Source organism: Vulpes vulpes, chromosome 1, assembly GCF_048418805.1.
Source record: "Vulpes vulpes isolate BD-2025 chromosome 1, VulVul3, whole genome shotgun sequence".
Classification (NCBI taxonomy): domain Eukaryota; kingdom Metazoa; phylum Chordata; class Mammalia; order Carnivora; family Canidae; genus Vulpes; species Vulpes vulpes.
Window position 1 is genome coordinate 114,847,264 of NC_132780.1, and position 24,468 is coordinate 114,871,731.

Sequence of the window (24,468 nt, forward strand, 5' to 3'; positions counted from 1 at the left end):
GGCCTTCGCGAATCGTGGACCAAATACAGTGGCCTGGAAAGGACGGTCGTCCAGTCCCTGGTCTCCGATACCTGGCCGCGGATCCGAAACCCCCGGGGAGGGGCGGGGTGGGGGGAAGCTCCGTCCCAGTCCTACTCAGAATCGCCGAAGAGGGTAGGAATCTGCCTTGTGTTGAGGCTTCCCTACGGGGAAGTTCGGAATTACTTAAAGGCATTTTACAGGTGTAGACCCGGAGGCCGCCCGTACACCCCCATTTCCGCATCAGACATTAGGGGGAGCGGAAGAAACGAAATAAAGAGGCTTACGCAAGGTGTGGTATTTGAAACACAGAAGAGGAGATTTACTTTGTCCAAGCCCGTCCAGGAAGGTTCCCCATCTCTCCGACTGTCGGGCACCCCCATCCTCCATCAGTGTTTACAGCAAGCTGGTGCTGCAAGCTCTGCTGATCTTCACCTCATTAATAACTTCTTGGTAGATTGTCTTCAGCCACACTGACGACACCTTACTTGAGAAAGGTCTATAACGTGTTAGAAAGGCAGCCCATGGGTTCTGGAGACAGACCACCAAGGTTATAATTCTAGGTCTGCCATTTACTACTAATTCTATGACCTCAGGAAATTTACTTAACTCCAACAAACCTTAGTGTCCTAGGGGGTAAAATGAAAATAGTAGCCTCTTCCTTAGGGTTGTAAAGTGCTTTAGAACAGTGTCTGGCATACAAACATATTTACTCTTACCAGAATTAATATTGTTCTTATTTCTACTGTTTCATCGGAGTAATCATCTTGTCCTCTTGTAACATTTGCCAAGCTCTTCCTGCATGCCTTTGCAAATACTAATTCCTCCACTTGGATCAACTCTATGAAACACAGTCTTCCTTCCCCTGGTGGTTCTTCCTGAAATCCCATTCCCCAGTCCATAGCTTGATATAGAGACTTCTTTATATATTACCATCGTGCTTTGAATTGGCCTCTGTGTTAGCTTATTATTGCTGCTGTAATAAATCATGACAAACTTCATTGCTTAAAAGAATTATATTTCTGGAGGTCAGAAGTCCAAAATGGATCCCACTGGACTAAAGTTGGCAGGGCTGGATCCTTCTGGAGGCTCTAGTGGAAAATTCATTAATTTTTTCCAGTTTCTAAAGACCACTTCCATTGCATTCCTGAGTTCATATGTCCATCCTCTTTTTTTTTAAGATTTTATTTATTTATGCATGAGAGAGAGGCAGAGACACAGGCAGAGGGAGAAGCAAGCTCCATGCAGGGAGCCCGACGTGGGACTAGATCCGGGGTCTCCAGGATCACACCCTGGGCCGAAGGCAGGTGCTAAACCCCTGAGCCACCCAGGGATCCCCATCCTCTATTTTCAAAGTCAGTAATGTAGCATCTTTCAAACTCCCTCCACCCTCCTTTTCTCTCTCTCATCCACCTTCCTACTTAGAAGTACCCTGGTGATTGCATTGGACCCACCAAAATAATCCAATATAATCTCATCTCAGAATCTAACTTAATCACATCTGCAAAGTTTGTTTTGCAATGTAAGGTAACAGTCACAGAGTCCGTGGTTTGGGATGTGGACATCTTTGCGGAGCCATTATTCAGCTACCACGTACTCTCTCATAGAATTTACTTCACTGTTCAGGCTCCCAGTGAGGAAGCTGCTTCTCCCTCTGCCTATGTCTCTGCCTCTCTCTGTGTGTCTCTCATGAATAAGTAAACAAAATCTAAGTAAAAAAAAATTTACTTCACCGTATTGTATTAGTGTACTTGTATGTTCTCTCCAACAGCATCTGAGCTTACTGAAGGCAGTACTACCAGTATAGTTTACTAATTTTTTCTCTTAATGCTTAGCTCAGAGCCTGGCATATAGTAAGACCTCAGTAGATTTTAATAGCTTTATTTTTTAATAGCTTTATTGAGGTATAATTGCTATACAAAGAACCACACATATTTAATGTGGTTAAACCACACATATATATAACTTCATAGTTTATCGATATTTACTGGTTGAGTAAGAGACTAGATATGCTGGAATAGAGTTTTTAAAAGATGATTAGGAATTTCTCAGGCAGATAAGGGAAGAAGGACATCCCTGACAAAAGAGTTAAACAACATGGGTTGGAAGAATCATTAGTCTTGGGTCAGAATAGCTGGAGCATGGTATGTGCTGAGGGATGAAGCTGGGAGTTGTGGTATCAGATCCTGGGCAGAACTTGGGTTTTACCCTGAATGCTGTTGGTTCCCAAAACTGGCTGATTGTGATTACTTGGATAGCTTTTAAAACATAGAAGTTATCTGAAAGAATTGACATGCACAGTTGTGGAGGTTGGATAGTCAAGGTTGAAGTCCATATAGCAGGCCAACAAGAGCAAACTGGAAACTCAAGCAGGAGCTGAAGCTACTGATCTTCTGTTTGATGGGATTTCTTCCTCTTTCCTGTTTTCAGGGAAACCTCAGTTCTGGTTTTAAAACCTTTTAAGCTGATTGGATTGGGTTTACCCAGATTTCCCAGGATAATCTCTTTTTCACATAAAGTTAACTGATTGTAGCTGACAATTCCATCTGTAGAACACCTCCACAGAAACACCTAGTGTTTGACTGAGTAACTAGGTACTCTAGCCTAGCCCAGTTAATACACAAAACTGACAATTATGAACAGGAAATGACTTGCTCACATACAGACTAAAGGAAAGGAGGCAAAAAGAGAGAAGAGTTAGAGAAGCTAGCCATACTACGGAGATAGAAGGGAGAAAATTAATAGAACAAGATCCATTATTCATTCAATAGTTTTTGAGCATCCATTGTTTGCCAGGCACCATACTAAATCCAGAGGAGACCAACAAGGATAGGATCAAGTATTCAGGTAAAGGGGTTGATTTAAAGATAAAAAAAGCCTTTATTATCCAAGCCAGGAAGAAAAATAAAAAATAGCTTTAGATGTGATGTCTAGTGTGGGGTACTAGGAGGATGAGGGACCCCAGAGCAAAAGCATCTGTGTTGTCTGTGGAGGAGGATATACAATCATTACCAAGTGTAGAGGGCAGGGAAATGGGGTTGCAGATAAGCAGTGGATATTTCAAGTCAGAGCTTCCTTGAACTGGGGGTGGGGGAGTGAGGGGAAGGTGTGGAAGAGGCAGGGGCTCTGTACATTAGACAGAAAGTAAGGTTTTAGATCCATGCCTAGAAAATGTAGAGTCTGTAAAGAAAGACTGCCACAGACACAATGACCATCAAATAAATAAAACCTTGGCCATCTTAGTAATCCAAGAAATGCCGATTAAAATAATTTTCAGGTACTGTCAAATGAGTAGAAACATAAAAAGCATGATACCCCATGTTACTAGGGTTTTCTACAAAAATTTAAATATAAAGTTATCTTTGGTTATCATAAAAGTGGAAAATGATATGATACTTATATGATGAAACAGTTGGTTTCTAATATTTTGGCCACTGAATTCTTTTTCCCCACGGAAATCAAATATGTAAAACAAGTAAAAGTGGAATTGTTGTGATTGAGATATATGGTAGAATGCAGGGCCCTCCCATTAAGTGTTATAAGAACAGTTTTGAACCCACTGTTGTAAATAAATAAATTTATGTATTGATGTGAGCAATTTTTGATGATACGATAAGGTGTTTTTTTTCAAGCAGCTCAGAACACTGTATGTAACCACAGCAACTTCTTGCAAGCACATCTGTAAAGGCAGGGGAAACAAAAGCAATAATGAACTACTGGGACTTTATCAAGAAAGCAAGCTTCTGTACAGCAAAGGAAATAGTCAACAAAACTAGAAGGCAGCCTACAGAATGGAAGAAAATATTTGCAAATGACATATCAGATAAAGGGCTAGTATCCAAGACCTATAAAGAATTTATCAAGTTCAACACCCAGGACAGAAACAACCCAGTCAAGAAACAGAGACATTTCTCCAAAGACCTACACATGGCCAACAAGCACATAAGAAAATGCTCCACATCACTTGCCATCAGGGAATACAAATCAAAACCACAATGAGATACCACCTCACACCAGTGAGAATGGCTAAAATTGCACTGTTGGTGGAAATGCAAGCTGGTGCGGCCACTCTGGAAACAGTGTGGAGGTTCTCAAGAAGTTAAAAATAGAGCTACTCTATGACCCAGCAATTGCACTATGGGGCATCTACCCAAAGATACTGATGTAGTGAAATGATGGGACTCCTGCACCCAATGTTCCAATGTTCATAGCAGCAATGTCCACAATACCCAAACTGTGGAAGGAGCCACAATGTCCTTCAACAGATGAATGGATAAAGAAGATGTAGTATACATATACAATGGAATATTACTCAGGCATCAAAAAGGATGAATACCTGCCATTTACATTGATGTGGTTGGAACTGGAAGGTATACTGAGCAAAATAAGTCAGTCAGAGAAAGACAATTATCATATGGTTTCACTCATATGTAGAACATAAGAAATAGTGAAAGGGACCATAAGGGAAGGGGGGAAACTGAATGGGGAAAAAGAGAAGAAGACAAACCATGAGAGACCCCTAATTCTGGAAAATGAAGGGTTGAAGAGGAGGGGTGGGTGGGGAGATGGGTTGACTGGGTGACTGGCATTAGGGAGGGCACATGATGAGATGAGTACTGGATGCTATACTATATATTTGCAAATTGAATTTAAGTAAAAAAAAAAATTTAAATAACACTGTATATAAATTTCCAATTTCATGGAAAATACACCCCTTCACATTGAAAAAAAGGTCTAGAAGAATCTAAATGAAGGTGTTAACAATGGTCATCTTTCCAGCAGTGGGATACATCTTTTTTCTTTTGAGTTTATTTGTATTTTCTATTTAAAGGAAAGGAAAATAAGGAAAGAAATGTGTGTTAATATAATGAGAAAAAAAATTTAATGCCAAAATAGTGTACACCAGTCTCAGGATGTGTGTGTGTGTGTGTGTACGCACATGTGTGCACCATTGTATTTAGAAACATGTGCATTCTGGGCCATCTTACTGTGGCTTCTCAATTTCAATCCTACCCTTCTATACTTTGCTCTGTGATGCTGTGGCTGGGACTCTGCAAAACCAAATCATCTTTGCCAGCTGGTAATTACATTAATATGGACTACTAGAGGGAGGATGGAAGGCAGAAAAAAGGAGGAAAAGGACTTGTTCCTTCCTGTTTACTCCCTTCTAACAGTATTACTCTGCAACAGCTCTTTATCCTGGGTACTGGCAGTTTGTTCTAGTCTCTGACTCTTTTGACATGCTAGCAGAACTAGTTGACCCCTCAGAGGTCATAGCAGCACCTGGATGGTGTTCTTTCCTCTAAGATCTTGGTCCTAATTCTGCAGATCCCTTCCTCCAAAAGTCTATATTGTGATAATCCCAAACCTTTCCCCTTGTTTCTTCAGCTCCAGGAATTGTAACTGCTTTTGCATGTATGCTCTTCAGTTCTTAAACATCTATTTAACCAGTTCCTTATGTTAAATTCTCTCTAGTGGAATAGTATGAATCTATTTTCCTAATGGACCCTGACTGTTATGATACTCAGAACAAGAAGTAGTCCTGTGAAACAGCCCCTCAAAATGGGATATTGTTGGTTTGGCCATGTCCCTTAGCTTTGAACTCAGTAATGATCTCCTTATCAAGAGGAACTGAAATATGATAAACCCATGCTGTGGGGTATTTTGTTGCTTACTTACCTGAAGTTGATTGTGATGAAATGCCTACTGAAGCCCCAAGAGGACTAGATAACAATTATGGTAGCAGTGATGCTTCTGAGTGCACTGGAGAGCCTACACAAAATGACAAGCTCAGATCTTTAACTTTTAACTCTAGCCATAGAGAATCAGAGAGCTTCTGTGGTGGTCCTGCAAGAATCACTTATTTCTTATAAGCTGCAGGGCTGAACTTGACCCCAAATTTAATTTTGTTGGTTGAAGAATTCCAACCTAAATTGAATTTATTGACTCTCAAGTCTTGTATATACAAGTTAGGGCATTGATTGGTAAAAAGGACTCCCAAAACTGGGGATAGGAATTATCTAATTTGATTTGGGAAAATCTGACAATCTGGGAGTAGGCTGTTACTTTGTGTCTGAGAAGTCCTGTGTAAAGACCCTATAAAAACCATAAGACCCACCCCAACTTGAAAGAATCATCCTAGAGCTATACCTCAAGTAGGATCATCCATTTGCTCCATGGAGACAAATATAAAGTTTGACATGGAAAGAGATAGTTTATACTCCAGAATAATTGCAAAATAGTGCTAATTTTTAGCACAGGAAAAAATGCCTTGGTTTAAGAGCAACTAGCATATGAAAGAGCAAGCCCAGAATTCCACCAAATGGCGAGAGAAGCTTCAGGAACACTCTCTGAGTCACAGGGACTGGAGAATGATAAGAGTTTATGTCCCTCCTCTACCTTGAAAGCACAGGCTGGAGCAGGGTCCAGACACTATAGCCAATTTTGCTGCTTTAGCAAGCTCCAAGCCCTTTAACCCATACTAGCTGCAGTCATGCTGGGGCACAGAAAAAAACTCGTGGTTTAAAAGAGCAACTAGCATAAAAAGAACCAAGCTTAGAACTCTACCAGCTGGCAGCTGTGGTGAGAGGGGAGCTATGAACACTCTCTGGGTGGAAGGGTCTGAAGGATACAGTCTACATTCCCCTTCCACCTTACTCATGTGAAGGGATGGAAAAACATTTACCATGTAATGGAAGCAAAAGGAAAAAAAGTTGGATCAGACAAAACAAACTTTAAAACAAGGATTGTAATAAAAGACAAAGAAGGACATTACATAATGGTAAAGGGATTGATCCACCAAGAGGATATAACAGTTATAAATATCAACACAGTCAACACTGGAGCACCTAATACATAAAGCATGTATTAATGGACATAAAGAGAGAAATTGATGGAAATAGACAATAATAGTAGGGGACTTTAACACCCCACTTATATCAATGGACAGATCATCCAGGCAGGAAATCAGTAAGGAAACGGTGTCTTTGATTAATACATTAGACCAGATGGACATAACAGATATACAAAACATTCCATCCAAAACAACAGAAAACATTCTTTCAAGTGCAGATGGAACGTTCTCCAGAACAAATCACATGTTAGACCACAAAACAAGCCTCAAAAAATTTAAGATTGAAATCATACCATGCATGTTTTCCAACCACAATGGTATCAAACTGGAAATCACAAGAAAAAAAAATGAAAAACACAAACTTGTGGAGGCTCAACAAATGCTACTAAACAACCAGTGGGTCAAAGAAGTAATCAAAGAAGAAATTTAAAAATACATGGAGACAAATGATAATAAAAACACAATCCAAAGTCTTTAGGACATAGTGAAAGCAGTTCTAAGAGGGAAACATATAGCATTACAGGTCAATCTCAAAAAATAAGAAAAAGTTCAAATAAATAATTTACACTTTCACATAAAGGAACTGGAAAAAGAAAAACAAAGTCCAAGGTGAGTGGAAAGAAAGAATTAATAAAGATCATAGCACAAATGACATAGAGACTAAAACAAAACAACACAAAACAAAAAACAATGAACCAAGAGCTGGTTTTCAGGAAAGATCAACTAAATTGATAAACCTTTACCCAGACTCATCAAAAGAAAAAGAGAAAGGACCCAAATAAATAAAATTAGAAATGAAAGAGGAGTAACAACTGACACCATAAGAAATACAAAGGATTATAAGAGACTACTAGAAAAACACATATACCAACAAATTAGACAACCTAGAAGAGATAAATTATTTCCTAGAAACATAATCTTCCAAAACTGAATCAGGAAGAAATAGAAAATCTAAACAGACCAACTACTAGAAACAAAATTGAATTGTTATTTAAAAAAAAAAAAACTACCTAAAAAACGAAAATCCAGGACCAGATGAATTCACAGGTGAATTCTAACAAATATTTCCAAAAAAGTATCTATTTTCAAATTATTCCAAAAAACAGAAGAGAATGGAAAATTTTCAAATAAGGCCAGCATTATCCTGATACCAAAACCAGATAAAACACCAAAAAAAAAAAAAAAAACCTTAAAGACCAATATCTCTGATGAACATAGATGCAAAGTTCCTCAACAAAATATTAACAAGCTACATTCAAAGATCATTCATCATGATGAAGTGGGACTTATTTCAGGAATGCAAGGGTGGTTCATTATTTGCAAATCAGGCAGTGTGGTACTCATCAACAAAAGAAAGGATAAAAGTCATATGATCATTTCAACAGATGTGGAAAAGCATTTGACAAAATTGAATACTCATGATTTTAAAACACTCTCAAAAAAGTGGGCTTAGAGGAACATATTTCAACATAATAAAGGCCATATATGAAAAATGCATAACTAATATCAGATTCAATGGTGAAAAACTGAGAGGTTTTCCTCTAAGATCAGGAACAAGACAAGGATGCCCACTCTTAACCACTTTTATTCAACATGGTTCTAGAAGTCCTAGCAACAGCAATCAGACAAGAAAATAAAATGAGGTGTCCATATTGGTAAAGAAAAAGTTAAACTATCACTACTTGCAGATGGCGTGATACTATATGTAGAAAACCCTGGGGACCTCACCAAAACAAAACAAAACAAAAAAATAAACAAACAGGGATCCCTGGGTGGCGCAGCGGTTTAGCGCCTGCCTTTGGCCCAGGGCGCGATCCTGGAGACCTGGGATCGAGTCCCACATCAGGCTCCCGGTGCATGGAGCCTGCTTCTCCCTCTGCCTGTGTCTCTGCCTCTCTCTCTCTCTCTCACTGTGTGCCTATCATTAATAAAAAAATAAAAAAATTTAAAAAAATAAACAAAAAAACTAAGTAATAAATGAATTCAATAAATGTGTAGGATATGAAACTAATACCCAGAAATCTGTAGCATTTCTATACACTAGACACAAGTAGCAGAAAGAGAAATTAAGAAAACAATCCTGTTTGCAATCATACCAATAGGAACAAAATACCTAGGAATAAACTTAACTTAACCAAGGAAGTAAAAGACCTGTACTCTGAAAACTATAAAACATTAATGGAAGAACTTGAAGACAACACTAAAAAATGGAAAGATATTCCATGCTTATGAATTGGAGCATTGTTTAAATGTCCATATTACCTAAAGCAATCCACAGATTCAAACTACTAACAGCATTTTTCACAGAACTAGAAAAAATAATACTAATATTTGTATGGAACCACAAAAGGCCCCAAAGAGCCAAAACAATCTTGAGGAAAAAACAAACAAACTGTAGGTATCACAATTCCAGATTTCAAGATGTACCTACAAAGCTGTAGTGATCAAAACCGTGTAGTACTGGCACAAAAAAATAGATGTATAGATCAATGGAACAGAATAGGGAGCCCAGAAATAAACCCATCCTTATAGGGCCAATTAATCTATGATAAAGAAGCCAAGAATATACAGTGGGGGGAAAAGGCAGTCTCTTCAACAAATGGTGCTGGGAAAACCGGACAGCTACATGTAAAAGAATGAAATATGGACCATTTTTCTAATACCATATACAAAAATAAACTCTAAGTGGATTAAAGACCTAAATAAATATGAGACCTGAAACCATAAGAATCCTAGTGGACAACACAGGCCATATTTTTCTGACATTGGCCATAGCAACATTTTTCTAGAAGTGTCTCTTAAGACCAGGGAAATAAAAGCAAAAAATAAACAATGGTACTACATAAAAATAAAATGCTTTTGCACAGTGAAAGGAACCATCAACAAAACAAAAAGGCAACCTACTGAATGGGAGAAGGAATTTGCAAATGATATATCTGATAAGGGGCTAATATTCAAAAAATATAAAGAACTTACACAAGTCAACATAAAAAAAAACAGTCCAATTAAAAAATGAGTGGAGGACCTGAATAGACATTTTTCCAACAGACACATGTAAAGAAAGATTCTCAGTATCACTCATCAGGGCCATGCAAATCAAAACCACCATGAAATATCACCTTAGGGGCAGCCCTGGTGGTGCAGCGGTTTAGCGCCTCCTTCAGCCCAGGGCGTGATCCTGGAGACCCAGGATCGAGTCCCGCATCGGGCTCCCTGCGTGGAGCCTGCTTCTCCCTCTGCCTGTGTCTCTGCCTCTCTCTCTCTGTTTGTCTCTATGAATAAATAAAAAATCTTAAAAAAAAAAGATAAAAAAAAAAAAAGAAATATCACCTTAGACCTGTCAGTATGACTAAAATCAAAGACAAGAAATAACAAGTTTTGGCAAAGATATAGAGAAAGGATGTGCACTGTTGGTAGGAGTGGAATTTGGTGTAGCCACTGTGGAAAACAGTTTGGAAGTCCCTCAAAAAATTAAAGATAGAAATACCATATGATCCAAAAATTCCACTACTGGGAATTTACTCAAAGAAACCAAAAACACTAATTCAAAAGATATGCATCCCTATGTTTATTGCTGGATTTACTGCAGGATTATTTACAATAGACAATCTATGGGAGCAACCCAAGTGTCTATTGGTAAATGAAAGGATAATGAATATGTGGTATGTATATATACACACACGCACGTTCACAATATACATATTTGCATATGTAATGGAATATTACACAGCCTTTGAGATGGATGAGATTGTGTCATTTGCAACAACAGGGATAGACCTAGAGGGAATTCTGCTAAGGGAAATAAGGGAGACCAAGAAAAATACCATATGATTTCACACATGCGTGGGGTCTAAAAAACAAATGAGTAAACAAAAGCCAAATCAGACCTAGAAATACAGGCAACAAACTGATGGTTGCCAGAGGGGAAAGAGGTGGAGAATGGGCAAAATGTGTGAAAGAGAGTGGAAGAATGGAATAAATAAGTCATAGGAATAAAAGGTACAACATAGGGAATATAATCAATGATACTGTAATAGTGTTGTATGGTGACCATCTGTCAAATGCTATACTTGTGGGGAGCATAGCATAACACAGACAAATGTTGATTCACTATGTTGTAAACGAAACTAATGTAACATTGTATCGACTATATTCAAATTTCAAAAAATTAATTAAAATAAAATTTTTGAATTAAAAAAAGTATAGTAGGATGAAAACAGGATAGGTAAAACTGCTAGAATAAACAGACCCAAAAATATTATGTTTCAAACACAAAACCTGTTTATTCTCATCCACATTGTATTCAGTACATGATTATTCAGAATTTTAGGCTCCTTCTTCCCTTTGACTTTGAATTCCCATGGGGCCTTATCATTTGCATCTTGCTCTAAGAAGGGGGAACAGATAACACACAGGAAAAACACCATCTTGAGAGCATTGGCTCAGGAATGGCACATATTACACTCAGTCATTTCCATTGGCTACACCTATCAGCAGGAGAGCCATGGAAATATAGTCCAAGAAGAAGGAAATGGATTTTGGTGAACAGGTAAAAACTGTGACAATCATTTTTCAAAGATATGTAATGGCACAGGGAAATGCTCATGTTATATAAAGATTATAAAAGAGGTTATAAAGGGATCCCTGGGTGGCGCAGCGGTTTAGCGCTTGCCTTTGGCCCAGGGCGCGATCCTGGAGACCCGGGATCGAATCCCACGTCAGGCTCCCGGTGCATGGAGCCTGCTTCTCCCTCTGCCTGTGTCTCTGCCCCTCTCTCTCTCTCTCTGTGACTATCATAAATTTAAAAAAAATAAAAAAATAAAAAAAATAAAAATAAAAGAGGTTATAAAATGTTACATAGAGTATGACTCTAAGTTGGGGAAGAGGCAAAAAAGATCTATATCTGGAGTGAAAATGATGCCATCGTATTAATAATAGTCATTCCTAATTGGTGACTTTCAAATTCATTCCATTCGTGCACTCACAAGTCATATCCTAAATCTTGTTGTCATCCACAATTGTTCCATCTCTGAAATCATAAAGTCAGACATTTCTCTTTGTCACATCAGCTTCTGTCTTTTCAACTTTCTTACTCAAGTTATTCCTTATAAAACTGATCTTAAGCCTCCCTGAAGCACCAGTCCTTAACTCTTTCTCTCTCCTCATTGATACCCTTTCACCTTCATCCCCATTTGTATGTAGCTTAGATTCTCCTAGTCTATCTCTTGCTGATGTTCCTAACCCCCTCACCTCATTATACTTTTATCACATCTGCCTGGCAAATGCCTACCCCCATATTAATTCCACTCTCTGAATTTTATGTGATTACAGGAGAAAACAAGCCCTTAGATAAGAATTCTCTCAAATTCCTAATGCCAAACCTATAAACCTTCTTGTCCTCCTTACCCATCCCCTCTTCCATTCCACCAGTTACATTGGATAAGGCAATCCTCTCTTCACCTAAGGCAAGTCCCCATCTGTGTTCCATGTCTCCAATCACTCTGCCTTCTCATACACTTTAGGCAATAGATGAACCTACTCATGAATATCAACAATATACCCTTCTCTATGGACTCTTTCCCATCAGCATTTAAACATAAAGTCTCTTCCATCTTGGAAAGAACAAACTCCTCCCTCCACTTCAGGGTATTTATAGTGGTTGTCCTCTCTCTCCTTCCCTTTCACAATAAGAGAAAAATTAATTCCGTGGCCAGATTTCTTGGATGTCAAACTCCTTCTTCACTATGTACTTAGTCTTTAACCCATGACAGTTTGGTTTCTGACTTCCTACTAAAACTGCTTTATCAAGGAGTGTGCCAGAAGGAAGTGGAATCCACTCCAGATGGCTCAAAAGAAGAGGTTACTTACAGAGATGTAGGCAACAGCCATGTGATGGTGATGCACTCAGACAGTAGGGAGAGTGGTAAACCATTATCATTCCTGGGGGTGAAGAAACAAAAAAGAAGGTAGCACAGTGAGAACTAAAACAGGAGAGCCGGACACTTGGTGGGAACTGAAGTCAAGTCAACTGATGTACCTATTCCCTGAGACGAGACACAGAAACAGGGAAGGAATGGAGGAAAATATCTTGCCCTTTTCTGCTTTCTAATCTGCCATTGGCCAAACCCAGTTGGAAGCCAGAGAGCAAAGGACCTCAAGTGGTAAAGTATTGACAGGTCTCAGCCTCTGGGGCACAGAGAAAGGGAGAGAAGGGTAGATAAATCGAATAACCAGCATATACACACAGCCTCTTTTTCAAAATATCCTGTTTTTGGCTTGGACATTGTTAACTACTGCCTACTTGAAATAATTTCTTCCTGCGCATCTGTGACATTACATCCTGCCACTTTTCCTTCTTGCTTGGGATGCTCCCACTCAGTGTCCTTTGCCAGTCCCTCTCCCTCTGCCCAGTGGTTCTCTATATGCTCCAATGGCTACCTCCAGAAGATGAAAACACAAATCCCCATCTGCAGCTCAGGTTTCTTTCCTGAACTTCAGACTTTAGAGCAGGCAACCAGAGCATGTATCTGTATTTTCCCCTGATGATGCGAAAGCATCTCATATTCAGCACGTCCCTAACTGCACTTACTTCCCACCCCCTCCCTGTGAACTTGCACCTCTTCCTGTGTTTTACTGAATAACATTTCTCTCTTCCCGGTTATCCAATCAATCAGCCGAGCCAATCAATCAGCCGAGCCATTCTCTTTGCTGCTGATAGAATGACTTTTCCAAAATTAAAAATATGATCATTTTACTCTTTTGCTGTCAATGGCATATTAAGTCCACGATAAAGCCTGAAACTCATAACATGATACACAAACCATGTATCAGAGATTGCTAGCTGTACAACAAGATCGAGGTTCTCCTTTTATTCTTTGGTATACAGCTGGGCTGCTCTTCTTAGCCTCTCTTGAATTTAGGGTGACCATGTCACTGAGTTTTAAACAATGGATGCCATCCCTAAATTAGTGTCTTTAGAATAATTTTGCCTCTTTCACACACTCTTTCCTGTTCAGGAGATAGGATAAAGCCCTAAAGGATGGTGGAGCCATTGGTGGAATCATTGCCTGGAGGAAAGTCACTGTATACCAGGAACAACTGCTTGGACTGTTAGGTGAGCTAGGCATATATTTCTATCCAAAATCAAAGTGAAAGGGCGCCTGGGTGGCTCAGTTGGTTGCATTCGGACTCCTGACCTCAGCTCCTGTTGAGTTCAAACTTCAAGCTGGGCTCCATGCGGGGCAGGGAGCCTTCTTAAAAAACAAACAAACAAAAAGTATGATTTGCATGCAAAAGTCTCTCACCTGCGTTGAGGGACTCTCAGAAGGTATAAGACTAACATAATTCATTTGAATTCTTAAGGTGAATTTTGGTTTGGATTTTGATCTGAATATATAGGTATAAATCTGAGTTTATGATTTGGAGTGTGTCAGAATGACAGTTTTTCTCAATCAAATGCTGGTTTTCACTTCTTAAACATGTTTAAAGATTATTCTTTATGATATTCTTATAGCTCTCTCAAGGTACATGAAATGATGGTTGAAGGAAAAAAAGAATTTAGAGAGAAAAACAAGAAACAAGTTCTTAGCAAACAGAAAAATAGGGGGTGGAATTAAAATCCCTTTACTGAAAATAAGACTCTTACAGAGAAACCTTTCAAACTCCATTTATTTAATATATCTTTCTATTGTGACATGTAGATTCACATTTTAGTTTAACTTAATAGCTTTAAGTATAAATTGTTACCGGGCACAACAGTCTTTAAGGCTAGTTCAATACCCACCTTTTCCTCCAGAGGGCAGCAAAAGGCCGTGCCCAGATTGCTGTCTCTAAATCCTCTTTCTGGCTTCAGTCAGAAGCCAAGCAGAGGAACTTAATCTACATTACATTTCTCCAAGGGAATCCTAGCTCCACAACCTCGGACAGAATGGAGACAAATCAACTTATCTCTAGCAGAGGAGATTCAGATAATCAAGGAAACGTCTCACAGGCAAAGGACCAGAGTCATCTGATCCTGAGAATGGCTAGATTTAAAAAAAAACAAGCTGATAATCAAGTAATTAGATCTATTTTTTTCTATGTTAAAGACTAAATGTCCAAGAACTGGCCTTGAAATCATTATTTCTACTTTTTGACAGCCTTGAGGCAGAATTTCCAAGTCAGATTTATAAGGTATATAGGGATTTGGTTGCTTGTTTTGCTTTCTTCCCTCTTGCCAGTTACCTCCTGAGAACTGGGCATGGGTCAGTAGGATCCCTCCATTGTGGCTGCTAGCAAGTCTGTGCCTGATTTGGCAGGTTTCTGAGAAGGTACCAGGGCCTCTAGTGGAACTTAACACCATCATGCTTTGCCAGGGGACGGAGCCAAGCCACATTTCGGTGTCTGCTACTCAACCAAGCTCTGAGCAGCAGCCATCTTTCCTGCCCAAGAAGTTGTTACTGGAGCCGTCCAACTGTTTGCTTTTATAACTAAACTAGTTAAGGAAATGGTTTTTAAAAATGAAGGCTCACTCAGAAAAGAGATAATCTTTGTACACCCAGCGTTTTCAAGAGACCCATCATCTGTACACCCAGATATACTCACAAACACACCTATACACATGCACACACCCAAGAAACAAAAGTGCTCAGGACAGTCACGCCTCTAAAGCTTTCCTTTTCACACCAGTATATATATCGCTGCATATTTTAATAGAATCTACTGTAAGAGATGCCAGAGAGCGAGAATTTTACCCCCAAAAGCAAAAAAGCAAGCATGATCAAGGGCCATAAGCAAACGTATTCAAAGAGTAACAAGGAGCTCAAGTGTGATAAAGCCAATACATGGAGTCACATCTAACTCAGATCAACTCTAGGATAAAAGCTAAGGATATTAAGATTAGTATTAAAACTTTTCCCCCTTAAGCACGTAGACATCATGAGAACAGGAATTATTTGTTTCTTGTTTTAACAAGAAATGACTTCCTTCTTCTTACTAAGGACCTTTCCTAAGTGCACTCAATTAATACTTGTTGAGTGAAAAAAATACTTAAGAAACCTACCGCATCAGAGAGCAATATCTCTGAGTAAGCCCTCTCCAGGTAGCCTTTTCTCCACCTCCAGCATTAAGGCAGATCACGATTTCTTCGGTTGAACACTAGGTGAAGTAGTTGCCTAGGGTCAAGGGCACATGTGGTGTACATCTTTAACAAGAATAATATTCAGAGAGACAAGCCGCTTACCCCAGAGAAGCATATGGGCACAGATCCTGACTGAATAAATACAAGATTGCCATCTCATTTTCTCTCTGGAGTGGGACTGCCAGATTTAACAAATAAAAATACAGGGTATTCAGTTAAATTTGAATTTCAGATAAATGAACTTATCATGGGACACACTTATATACTTTAATAATATTCATTATTTATCTGAAATTCAAAATTAGCTGAGCATCCAGTATTTTACCTGGCAGTCCTACTCTGAAGCATATACTTCTGGAGAAGAAGGGTGAGGGATTTGTCTGACTTTTAAAATGTGTGGTCTTCGCTCCTCCCTGCATGTGACACCCAGTCCTGCCTAGATCACTGTACACTGCCCAGGGCACAATGGATAGTGAGTGACACATACCTTTGTCTGCCTTTGAACTCATTTCTCAGCAAACACTAATCCTAACCTGGGAACTGCAAGCTGTCCCATCTTTCTTCCTCCTTTACCTCTTCACTACTTTAAGAGTCATTTCTTATCAGTAAAATATGTATAAAAATACGTATAATAATATCAACTTCATATGGTTGTTCGGGTATTAAATCAGACAAAGTAGGCAAAGAGTTTCGCACCTTACTACCAAACTTGTCTGTATTTATGATTTGGATATTTTTTCAAAATGGATTTTTTGCATCAATTTTGATTTTTTAAAATCTTGTTTGAAAATATTATGTATCCTGGTGACTTACTTTTTTGCCGTTTTCTTAAATTTTGCTTCTGAATTAGTATTGTACTTGCCTCACTCTAGTCTCAACCCTGCCTTACCCTGCCTTAGGTATATTAAACACTAAATAAGTATTACAAAAATAAAAAATAAAAATAAAAAAATAAAATGTGTGGTCTTTCTTCCTTTCTGGGCATAGGTTATCATTTTAACTTCAGTATATGAATACATTCATTGTGGGATGATAACAGTAGATAACATTTAATCTCCTTAAGTGTGCCATCAAAAATTCCAGTATTTGAAAATGTTCTCTGGCCTCCACGTTTTGAGAAGCACTAATACACAGTCTCTAGTAATTGACTGATCACTAAATCGTCTTTCATCAGAATGAGGAGCCTGCCCTGTAACCTTCCTGGACCCATTCTTTGGAAAATACTTTCTGGACAGATACCTTATTTTAGAAGGTTGAAACTAGGCCTTGGAAGTTTCTGTGTTTCCTAAGTAAGCTCTAGCTAATTATCAAGTTCCTAATAATGGAGTGGCTCTAACACCAAATTCTGGGGATGGGGCAGGGATTCATAATGCAAGAATGTGGGGGAAAGTACTGAATTAAGTGAAGAGAATATGAATTCAGCTTTTCCAATATAAATAAGGCTTAGAAAAAGTGATCCTCAGACTTCTGTTCACAAACAGCCAGTATTAGTCCTGGATCAGAGCCCATCTTTCTTGAAAACCCATACCTAACTGTAATTCTAAACAAGTGAGCAGATCACTCATGGTCTCAAAGGGACCAGGTCCACCTTTACCCTGAGCTCAGCCCTTGTACTTCATGGCTCAGCTTAACCAGAGGCTCAGCAGATGACCCTGGACAACTTACAGGGAGGTGGGGAAGGAGTGGCAGAGGGCAAAGAAATCTAGCTGGTAACGAGGAAGGGGACACAAATGAACACTTTTCCATAAGGAGATCTTGATTCAAGTGATCAAAGCTTTAGTTATGGAATTTTGTACAGAAAATGCTCTGTTATCACTTTTAAGTGAGCTATGTTATAAATGAGGATTATTGAGTAAACTGAGACCAATCAAATGAATAAACATGAAACCTGCTTTTCTAGAAACCTCTATTATACTATATAGCATATAAGACCTTTCACAAATTAACACTAATCTGTCTTCCCAACCTCATGTCTTGCCACTATTTGTAGGACTGCCATACTCTACCCCACGTGTCTGAGTCTCAGGACTGTTGACATTTTGAATGGGACGATTCTTAGTTATAAAGGACTGTCTTGTGCATTATAGAACATTTAGCATCAACCCTGGCTTCTACCCACTAGATACCAGTAGCACCCCACCCCTAAGGTCATGACAATCAAAAAATGTTCAAATATACCACTAGATGTTTGCTGGGACATACAGTCACCCCCATTGAGAACCACCAGGGATAACTACCTCACCTCCATTGAGAACCACTGCTCTAACCCATGACACAACTTGCCCTTCTATGAACACATATTCACACGCCATATCCCACTAAACACACACACACATACACACCTTTCTTCCTGTTCCCTTTACCTGAAACACCCTACTTTTCCCTATCTCGTTGATAAACTTGTACTTATTATTGAAGGCCTCAATCAAATGCTATCTATCTATATTGTTTCCCTTACAGTCCATGCCAACTTAATTTTCTTCCTTTCTCTGGCTGCCAGAGGCACTGCACACATCTTTGCTAGCACTGATAGTCTTTACAATATGAAGTTGTTATTCCCTCCTCCCTAAGAGATTGTGAGTTCCTCAAGATCAAGGTCTGTGTATCCACACCACCCTGCATGATCTTGTGTGTGTGTGTGTGTGTGTGTGTACCTGCACTAACAAAAAACATGAAGCACTCAAATAAATGTTTTTGTTGAAGCAAGCATAAGCCACAGTCCTAAGTCATGCCACTTACTATGTATTTCCTAAAGGAATATGTAGTTTTTCATACTCATCAAGAAGATTAAATTAGACTAGATAGCTTCAGCAAATCTGGATTACTCACGGTTTTCCAAACACCCATGGTACTTTCCCATGTTGACACAGTTGTTGAAATTGTTTTCTTCACCTGGAAAGTTCTATTCTTATTTCTCTCTGTCAAAATTGGCTTGGAATCCCTGAGGAAGAGCTGCTTTTAGAAAGAGAAAGGACCTCTTCCTCTGAGAGAGAAGGAAAGGAAGGAAGAGGAGTGAAGCACCACATCACTAAGGTAAACAGGAAAGTGGAGGGACCTCACCTCCAGACATTCTCATCCCTAGAGCAAGATGGCAGAGCATGCGACAAGGCCTGCCCAATGTGTGAACCTGTGGTACCACAGGATAATCCTCAGACAGATGTCTCAGGGAGATGACAAGGGTTGATTAAAGGATGGCAAAACAGCAGTGAGGTTGCAGGGTTCCTTTCAGATGGACATATCATCTCCTGGAAAACTCCTACCCCAGCTCAAAGTTCCCTTCTCTGACTTACCTAGGTAGAAACTGAACTCATGGGAATCCTCTCTCCCACCCCATAACTACAATCCTTTTAAAGGTATTTTACCTTGTGGTATCTCAGGTTTTATGTTCACTCATCTGTCTCTCCTGTTAGCTCTGGAGTTTCTTAGGGATCATAATTCATCTCTATATTCCCAGTGCCTGGCAACATGGCCAGCACATGTTATGTGTTCAAAGGGAGGAAGGAATGAACCTATGAATGAATGAGTGGAATTCCCTCCTCGGCAGAAGCTGACCTGTACCCACAGTAGTAAGCATTGCAGAGAGACCCAAGGAGAGGCTAGTCATCTCTGGCTACACAGGACAGGGGAAGACTGCACACGTGCGAGCACATGTGCACACACGTGAAGGAAAGCAAAGGAAGAAATAAAAACTGTGAGATAAATGGGAAACTCAGATGGTTTTCTCAGAAGCCATATGCAGTCCTGAATAGCAGGGGAAAGAGTGGGAGGACAGGGAACTCAGCGCAAAAAGGAACAGGCCCAGGAGATAATTTACAATTGGGAACAGGATGACTTCCTAAATCGTAGAGTGTGTGGTCCAGAAAGCAGAGCACCACAGACACAGTTACTGTAAAAAGCTACTCGTGACTTTTTTCTCTTTTTTTGGCAAAAACAACGTCTGTTTTGAATCTATCTTTTGAGCGGCACATAGCCATTCTTTAAAAAGCAGTAGCTTTTTAAACCCTCTTTCAGATGGAATTCTGTTTAGTGTGAACACGCAGTACCTTGCGACACTGGTGGTGCTGCTTCCTGAACCCCGACCACGTGCTCTACGGGGCTGTCTGTATCCTGTCCAGCCTGCCTCTTGGGTGGGCGCACTGTTTCACACACGAGGAGACTGAGGCAAGGAGCCGTTAGATGAGTCACCCAAGGTCACACACTAGTACACAGGACCAATGTGGAAGGCCAAGGCTTTTTGACTGCAGAGCCCATATGCTTCCCATTATATTAAGCAGCAGCTCCATCAAGTATAGTCAATAAAGGGTAGTGATGGGGACACCCACAGAATCAAGGGTTGGTGGACATGCTTTGGGGTAAGGCACGCAGGGCCCCGTGTTGGAATGACCCTATGCTTCTCTTCATGCTCTGCTGTTGCTGTTGTGAAGTTCTTAATACTTTTTTTTTTTTTTTTAAACAAGGGGCCCTGCATTTTTATTTTTGTTCTGGGCCCTGCAAGTTATGTAGACAGTCCTACATAGAATCATAGCATGTTAGAGCCGGAAGGCCTTTGAAAGGTCACCAGTTCCACCCCCATGCATATTAGAGATGAGGAAACAGGCCCAGAGAGGTGGAGTGGCCTGCATTTGGCCACATGGTGGATTGGCAGCAGAACCCAGGTCCTCGTGTTCTTTCTCCCTCACCGCACTGTCCCCATGAGAACCTTTAACATTAAAGAAGGGAGGTTTCCCCTTCCCTACAGGAGCTTATCTTTAGCCAGAATGTCATTTGTGGCTGAGCTGGGTCAACTCATTTCTCTCCTGGGCAAATGGCCCTCAGTATTTCATAAAACCAAATGCACATAAACCTAAATGTGATTCCAACAAAACCACAATGTCTACACTGTGGTAAAAGAAACTTTGAGCAGAGACTCTCACCTAACACCCCTCTGCCCTGCCCCAGCCTCCCTGACATACATTTCTTACCAGAGGGAGGCAAGCTCAGCCAGGTCAGGCTGGGGTCACTGCCAGGGCAGCCAGGGGGAAGTCAGGCGCAAGGCCAACGCCGGAGCTCCTACCAAAGCTGACCCAGAGAAGAGAAAACATTATGGCACATCCAGTCTCCCTCTGGGGTCCAAGGCATAGATACTCTGCTTCTCCTAAATTGGTAACACGTTAAGCCCAGTCAGCAGGGCCTGTCAGGGCCGCTGTGAGGTTAAGACAGAAGGAAGCGTTTGTATTCACCTCCTTCATGCCCACATAATTTGGAATTTACAATAATGAAGACACAGGGTTCTGATTTCCAGTTCGGAAAACATGTATTTGCCTCAGATACATGAGAACGTGTGGCTCTGCTCAGTGGAGAGCTTGTGCTAAGAAGTGTTTGTTTTCAAAGTCACGTGTGTGCCCCACACCTGAAGGAGAAGAGGTGTGGTACGTGCAGATCACCAAGGAAACTTGGTTATGTTATCAAAGAGCTTCTCTCAGTTTCCTGGTGTTCTGGAAAGGTTTTGCTGGTAGGCACAGTATGAACAGTTTCCATTTTTCAGTCAGAATAAGCACACTACGGATTAACACTGCTATGATGTGCTCACAACTTGGTGAGATGGTACCCATCAGATGACCGTTGTTCTTATGTCATGGACAACACACTTGTGGTGCTTGTCTGATATAAAGCACCACAAAGGCAGGGGATCTTCCTTGTTCACCATGTGTCCCCGCACCTGAATAGGGCCTGGCACGCAACAATTGCTCATTAAATACTGAGTGAATGAATGCTACTGTGGCTTTGAAGGATTATTAAAATATCAATATAAATGAGAGGCCCCTGAGTGGCTCAGTCAATTAAATGTCCAACTCTTGGTTTTGTCTCAGGTCATGATCTCATGGGTCATGAGATGGAGCCCAGCATCAGGCGGTGGCTCAGCAGAGAGTCTGCTTGAAGATTCTCTGCCTCTGCCCCTACCCCCCCCCACACACACATGAAATTTGAATGAATTACTAGTGTAGAGTGTCATAGATTTTCATTCTGAGGTGGTGACCAAAAAAGAGGTATTTCGTGTACTCTGAGGAAGTTAAGTGGGTCCATGGTGTCTTATGTGCGTTTGATGCAAATGATGACAAGTAAAGATGGAGAAAATGTTAGAAGTTGCCATTTCATTTCCCCATTATTGTCCAAGGGCTGTATGTATTTATGCTAATTTTAGTAACACACATACAGATACATATGTAAAGTTTCTTTATAAATTTATTAATAGAGAAATACATACTTTTTATTTGCTTATATGTATATGTGTGTGTGTGTGTATATATGTATATTTGTGTATACGTTTTGTGTGTGTGTGTGTGTATGTGTGTACAGAGAGAGAGTCTTTTTCCCAACATCATGACTCACGGCTCCTAAATGCTCTATGTCTACTTTGACAAAACAAGAACACTCTTTTGTGAAACCATCAGACCACTGTCCCAATCTGAAAATCAACATCAACACAACACCAACTTCCAATCCACTGACCCCATTCAAATTTCTCCAGCTGTCTGAATGTCTCTTTTTTCTCATTCTTCTCTAGGAACACCCATAGTCTCATTGTTCTCCTTCAGTCTGGAACAGTCCCTCCTTCTTTCCCTGGCTCTGTGTACTCGATAGTCTTAAAGAGACAGACTTTTCATTCACGAGGATGACCCTCCACTTGGATCAGTCTGATGTTTCCTTAGACACAAGCCATGCGTTCTTGGCAGAAAAATTGGAGAAAAGATGCTGTGCCCCTCTCACTATGTCACATTAGGAGGCTATACTACAGCCTGTCCCACTACTGGTGATGTTAACCTCAATCATTTGGCCAGATTTATATCTGTCAAGTTCTCCACTACAAAGTCATCACTTTTCTTTGTATTTGATTAGTATTTTGTAGGGAGATAGTCCGTTTTACACCAATATGCTATACATCAAATCTGTACATTTAATAACTGGAAATGTACTGTAAGGAAGAACTTTTCCTTCATTTTTTATACATTTATTTATATCATTGGGAACTTAGAGATTCTAATTTTATTCATTGAGTTTCAAGCCAATGTTTTATTATTTATCTTGATGCTTTAGTGGTCCTGGATTTGGCCAGTGGAAGCTCTTTAAGCTGACTTATATATCCTATTGATATGTCTTCATCATTCTTTGAGCATTACTTCCTGGCACAAGATGATTCGGGTTCATCTGGTTCTTTCCTTGTCCTTGCCTTACAATCAGCCATTCCTCTGAGGAGCCTTGGCTCCTTTTAATAGAGGAAGCAAATAAAAACCAAGATCTGGGGACATGGCATGCTCAAACTATTTCTATATCAATGTATATATATTTAAAATTCATGAATTCATACCAATACTTAAAACACCTCAGGATCTTTCTAGCCTTCCCTACCATGTTTGAAAATCTTGACTGAGATGGTAAGAAATATGAAATGACTATCCTCAGTATATTTACTTATTTGCTCAATTAACTTATTTGCTAAAGGTAACCAATCTACAGACTTCTAGCTGCCTTCTCCATCTGCCACCTCTACATCTTCCCACTTTGTTCCTCAGCCATCAGACTGCCTCCCACCACCACATCATCATAGTACTGCCACCCCCTTACCATCCTGCTTCTTTGGATGAAAATAAGAATGGAAGGAAATGGGTTGGTATTTTGAAAGCCTTTCCAGATTATTCTAAGTATTGATACACATTTGCACATCATTGGAATAGAGAGTGATAGGAAGGCAATATTTACATGTAAACCTGAGTCCCAAATTATCAAACTCCCCATGTGGCATTTTCCTGGAAGCATCTCTGTTTTAGCAAGAGTCCACCATCTCACTGAATGGGTAGAGTTGGAAGGCCCTGGAAAGGGTGGGGAGTCATAAGACTTAAGCAAGACATAAGAGAAGCAAGGTAAGATGGAAGGACAGCAGAAGTTGGGGATGCCAAAAGAAATCCTATAATTTTGCTAGAGACTGGCCCTGACTATGCCTTCTCAAAAATTATCTCCTGTGCCCTTTTAGAATGTGCATATGTGTTCACTGCTCCCTAATCTAATTTGCAATTGACCTCCTAATGCTTCAACTCCTGAAGTCTGTGAAGAACATGACTGTTTTTAATTTGTTGAAGGCTTCACTCAATTTCTGGCAGTTTTCTTGTGTTTTTCCACTTTGGAGAATGGATTGTGCTCCTGGGCATGGATATAGCCAATGCAAGCACCATTTGGTCTTGAGCACATCTCTGCCAGCACACCTCAGCCTTGACCTATGATATCTGTTCGTTGCTGATTCAGCCTCGGACCCCCTATTCAGCAACTTCATCACCTTCTTTATTTACTCTTTGCCACCATAGCCTTGTAGAAATTACAAACCCAGCCCTAAACAGCACAAGGCAGAAGGGCCAGGGCAGGACAATATTGACACGCCTGAGCCAAAATGACTGCACTTCCTCCAGCTCCACAACTAATGAAGAAATTTGTCGAATATTTATTCTGG

The 24,468-nt window shown here is 40.0% G+C and overlaps 1 protein-coding gene across 5 annotated transcripts in view; it reads left to right on the forward strand.

Annotated features, from left to right (window-relative positions):
* The window catches only part of GTPBP8 (GTP binding protein 8), a 48,576-nt gene extending 31,630 nt beyond the window's left edge, over window positions 1-16,946 (forward strand). For 2 of the 5 annotated variants that reach the window (XM_025990051.2, XM_072723134.1), the window contains one exon: window positions 13,888-16,946. In XM_025990051.2, coding sequence (XP_025845836.2) covers window positions 13,888-13,899 — 12 coding nt within the window. In that variant the 3' untranslated portion in view covers window positions 13,900-16,946. Of the gene's footprint in view, window positions 1-221; window positions 3,617-3,653; window positions 7,419-13,887 lie in introns of those variants that run through there. The other 3 variants (XM_025990050.2, XM_072723113.1, XM_025990053.2) reach the window with 3 other exon arrangements.
* The last annotated feature ends 7,522 nt before the right edge of the window (window positions 16,947-24,468 follow it).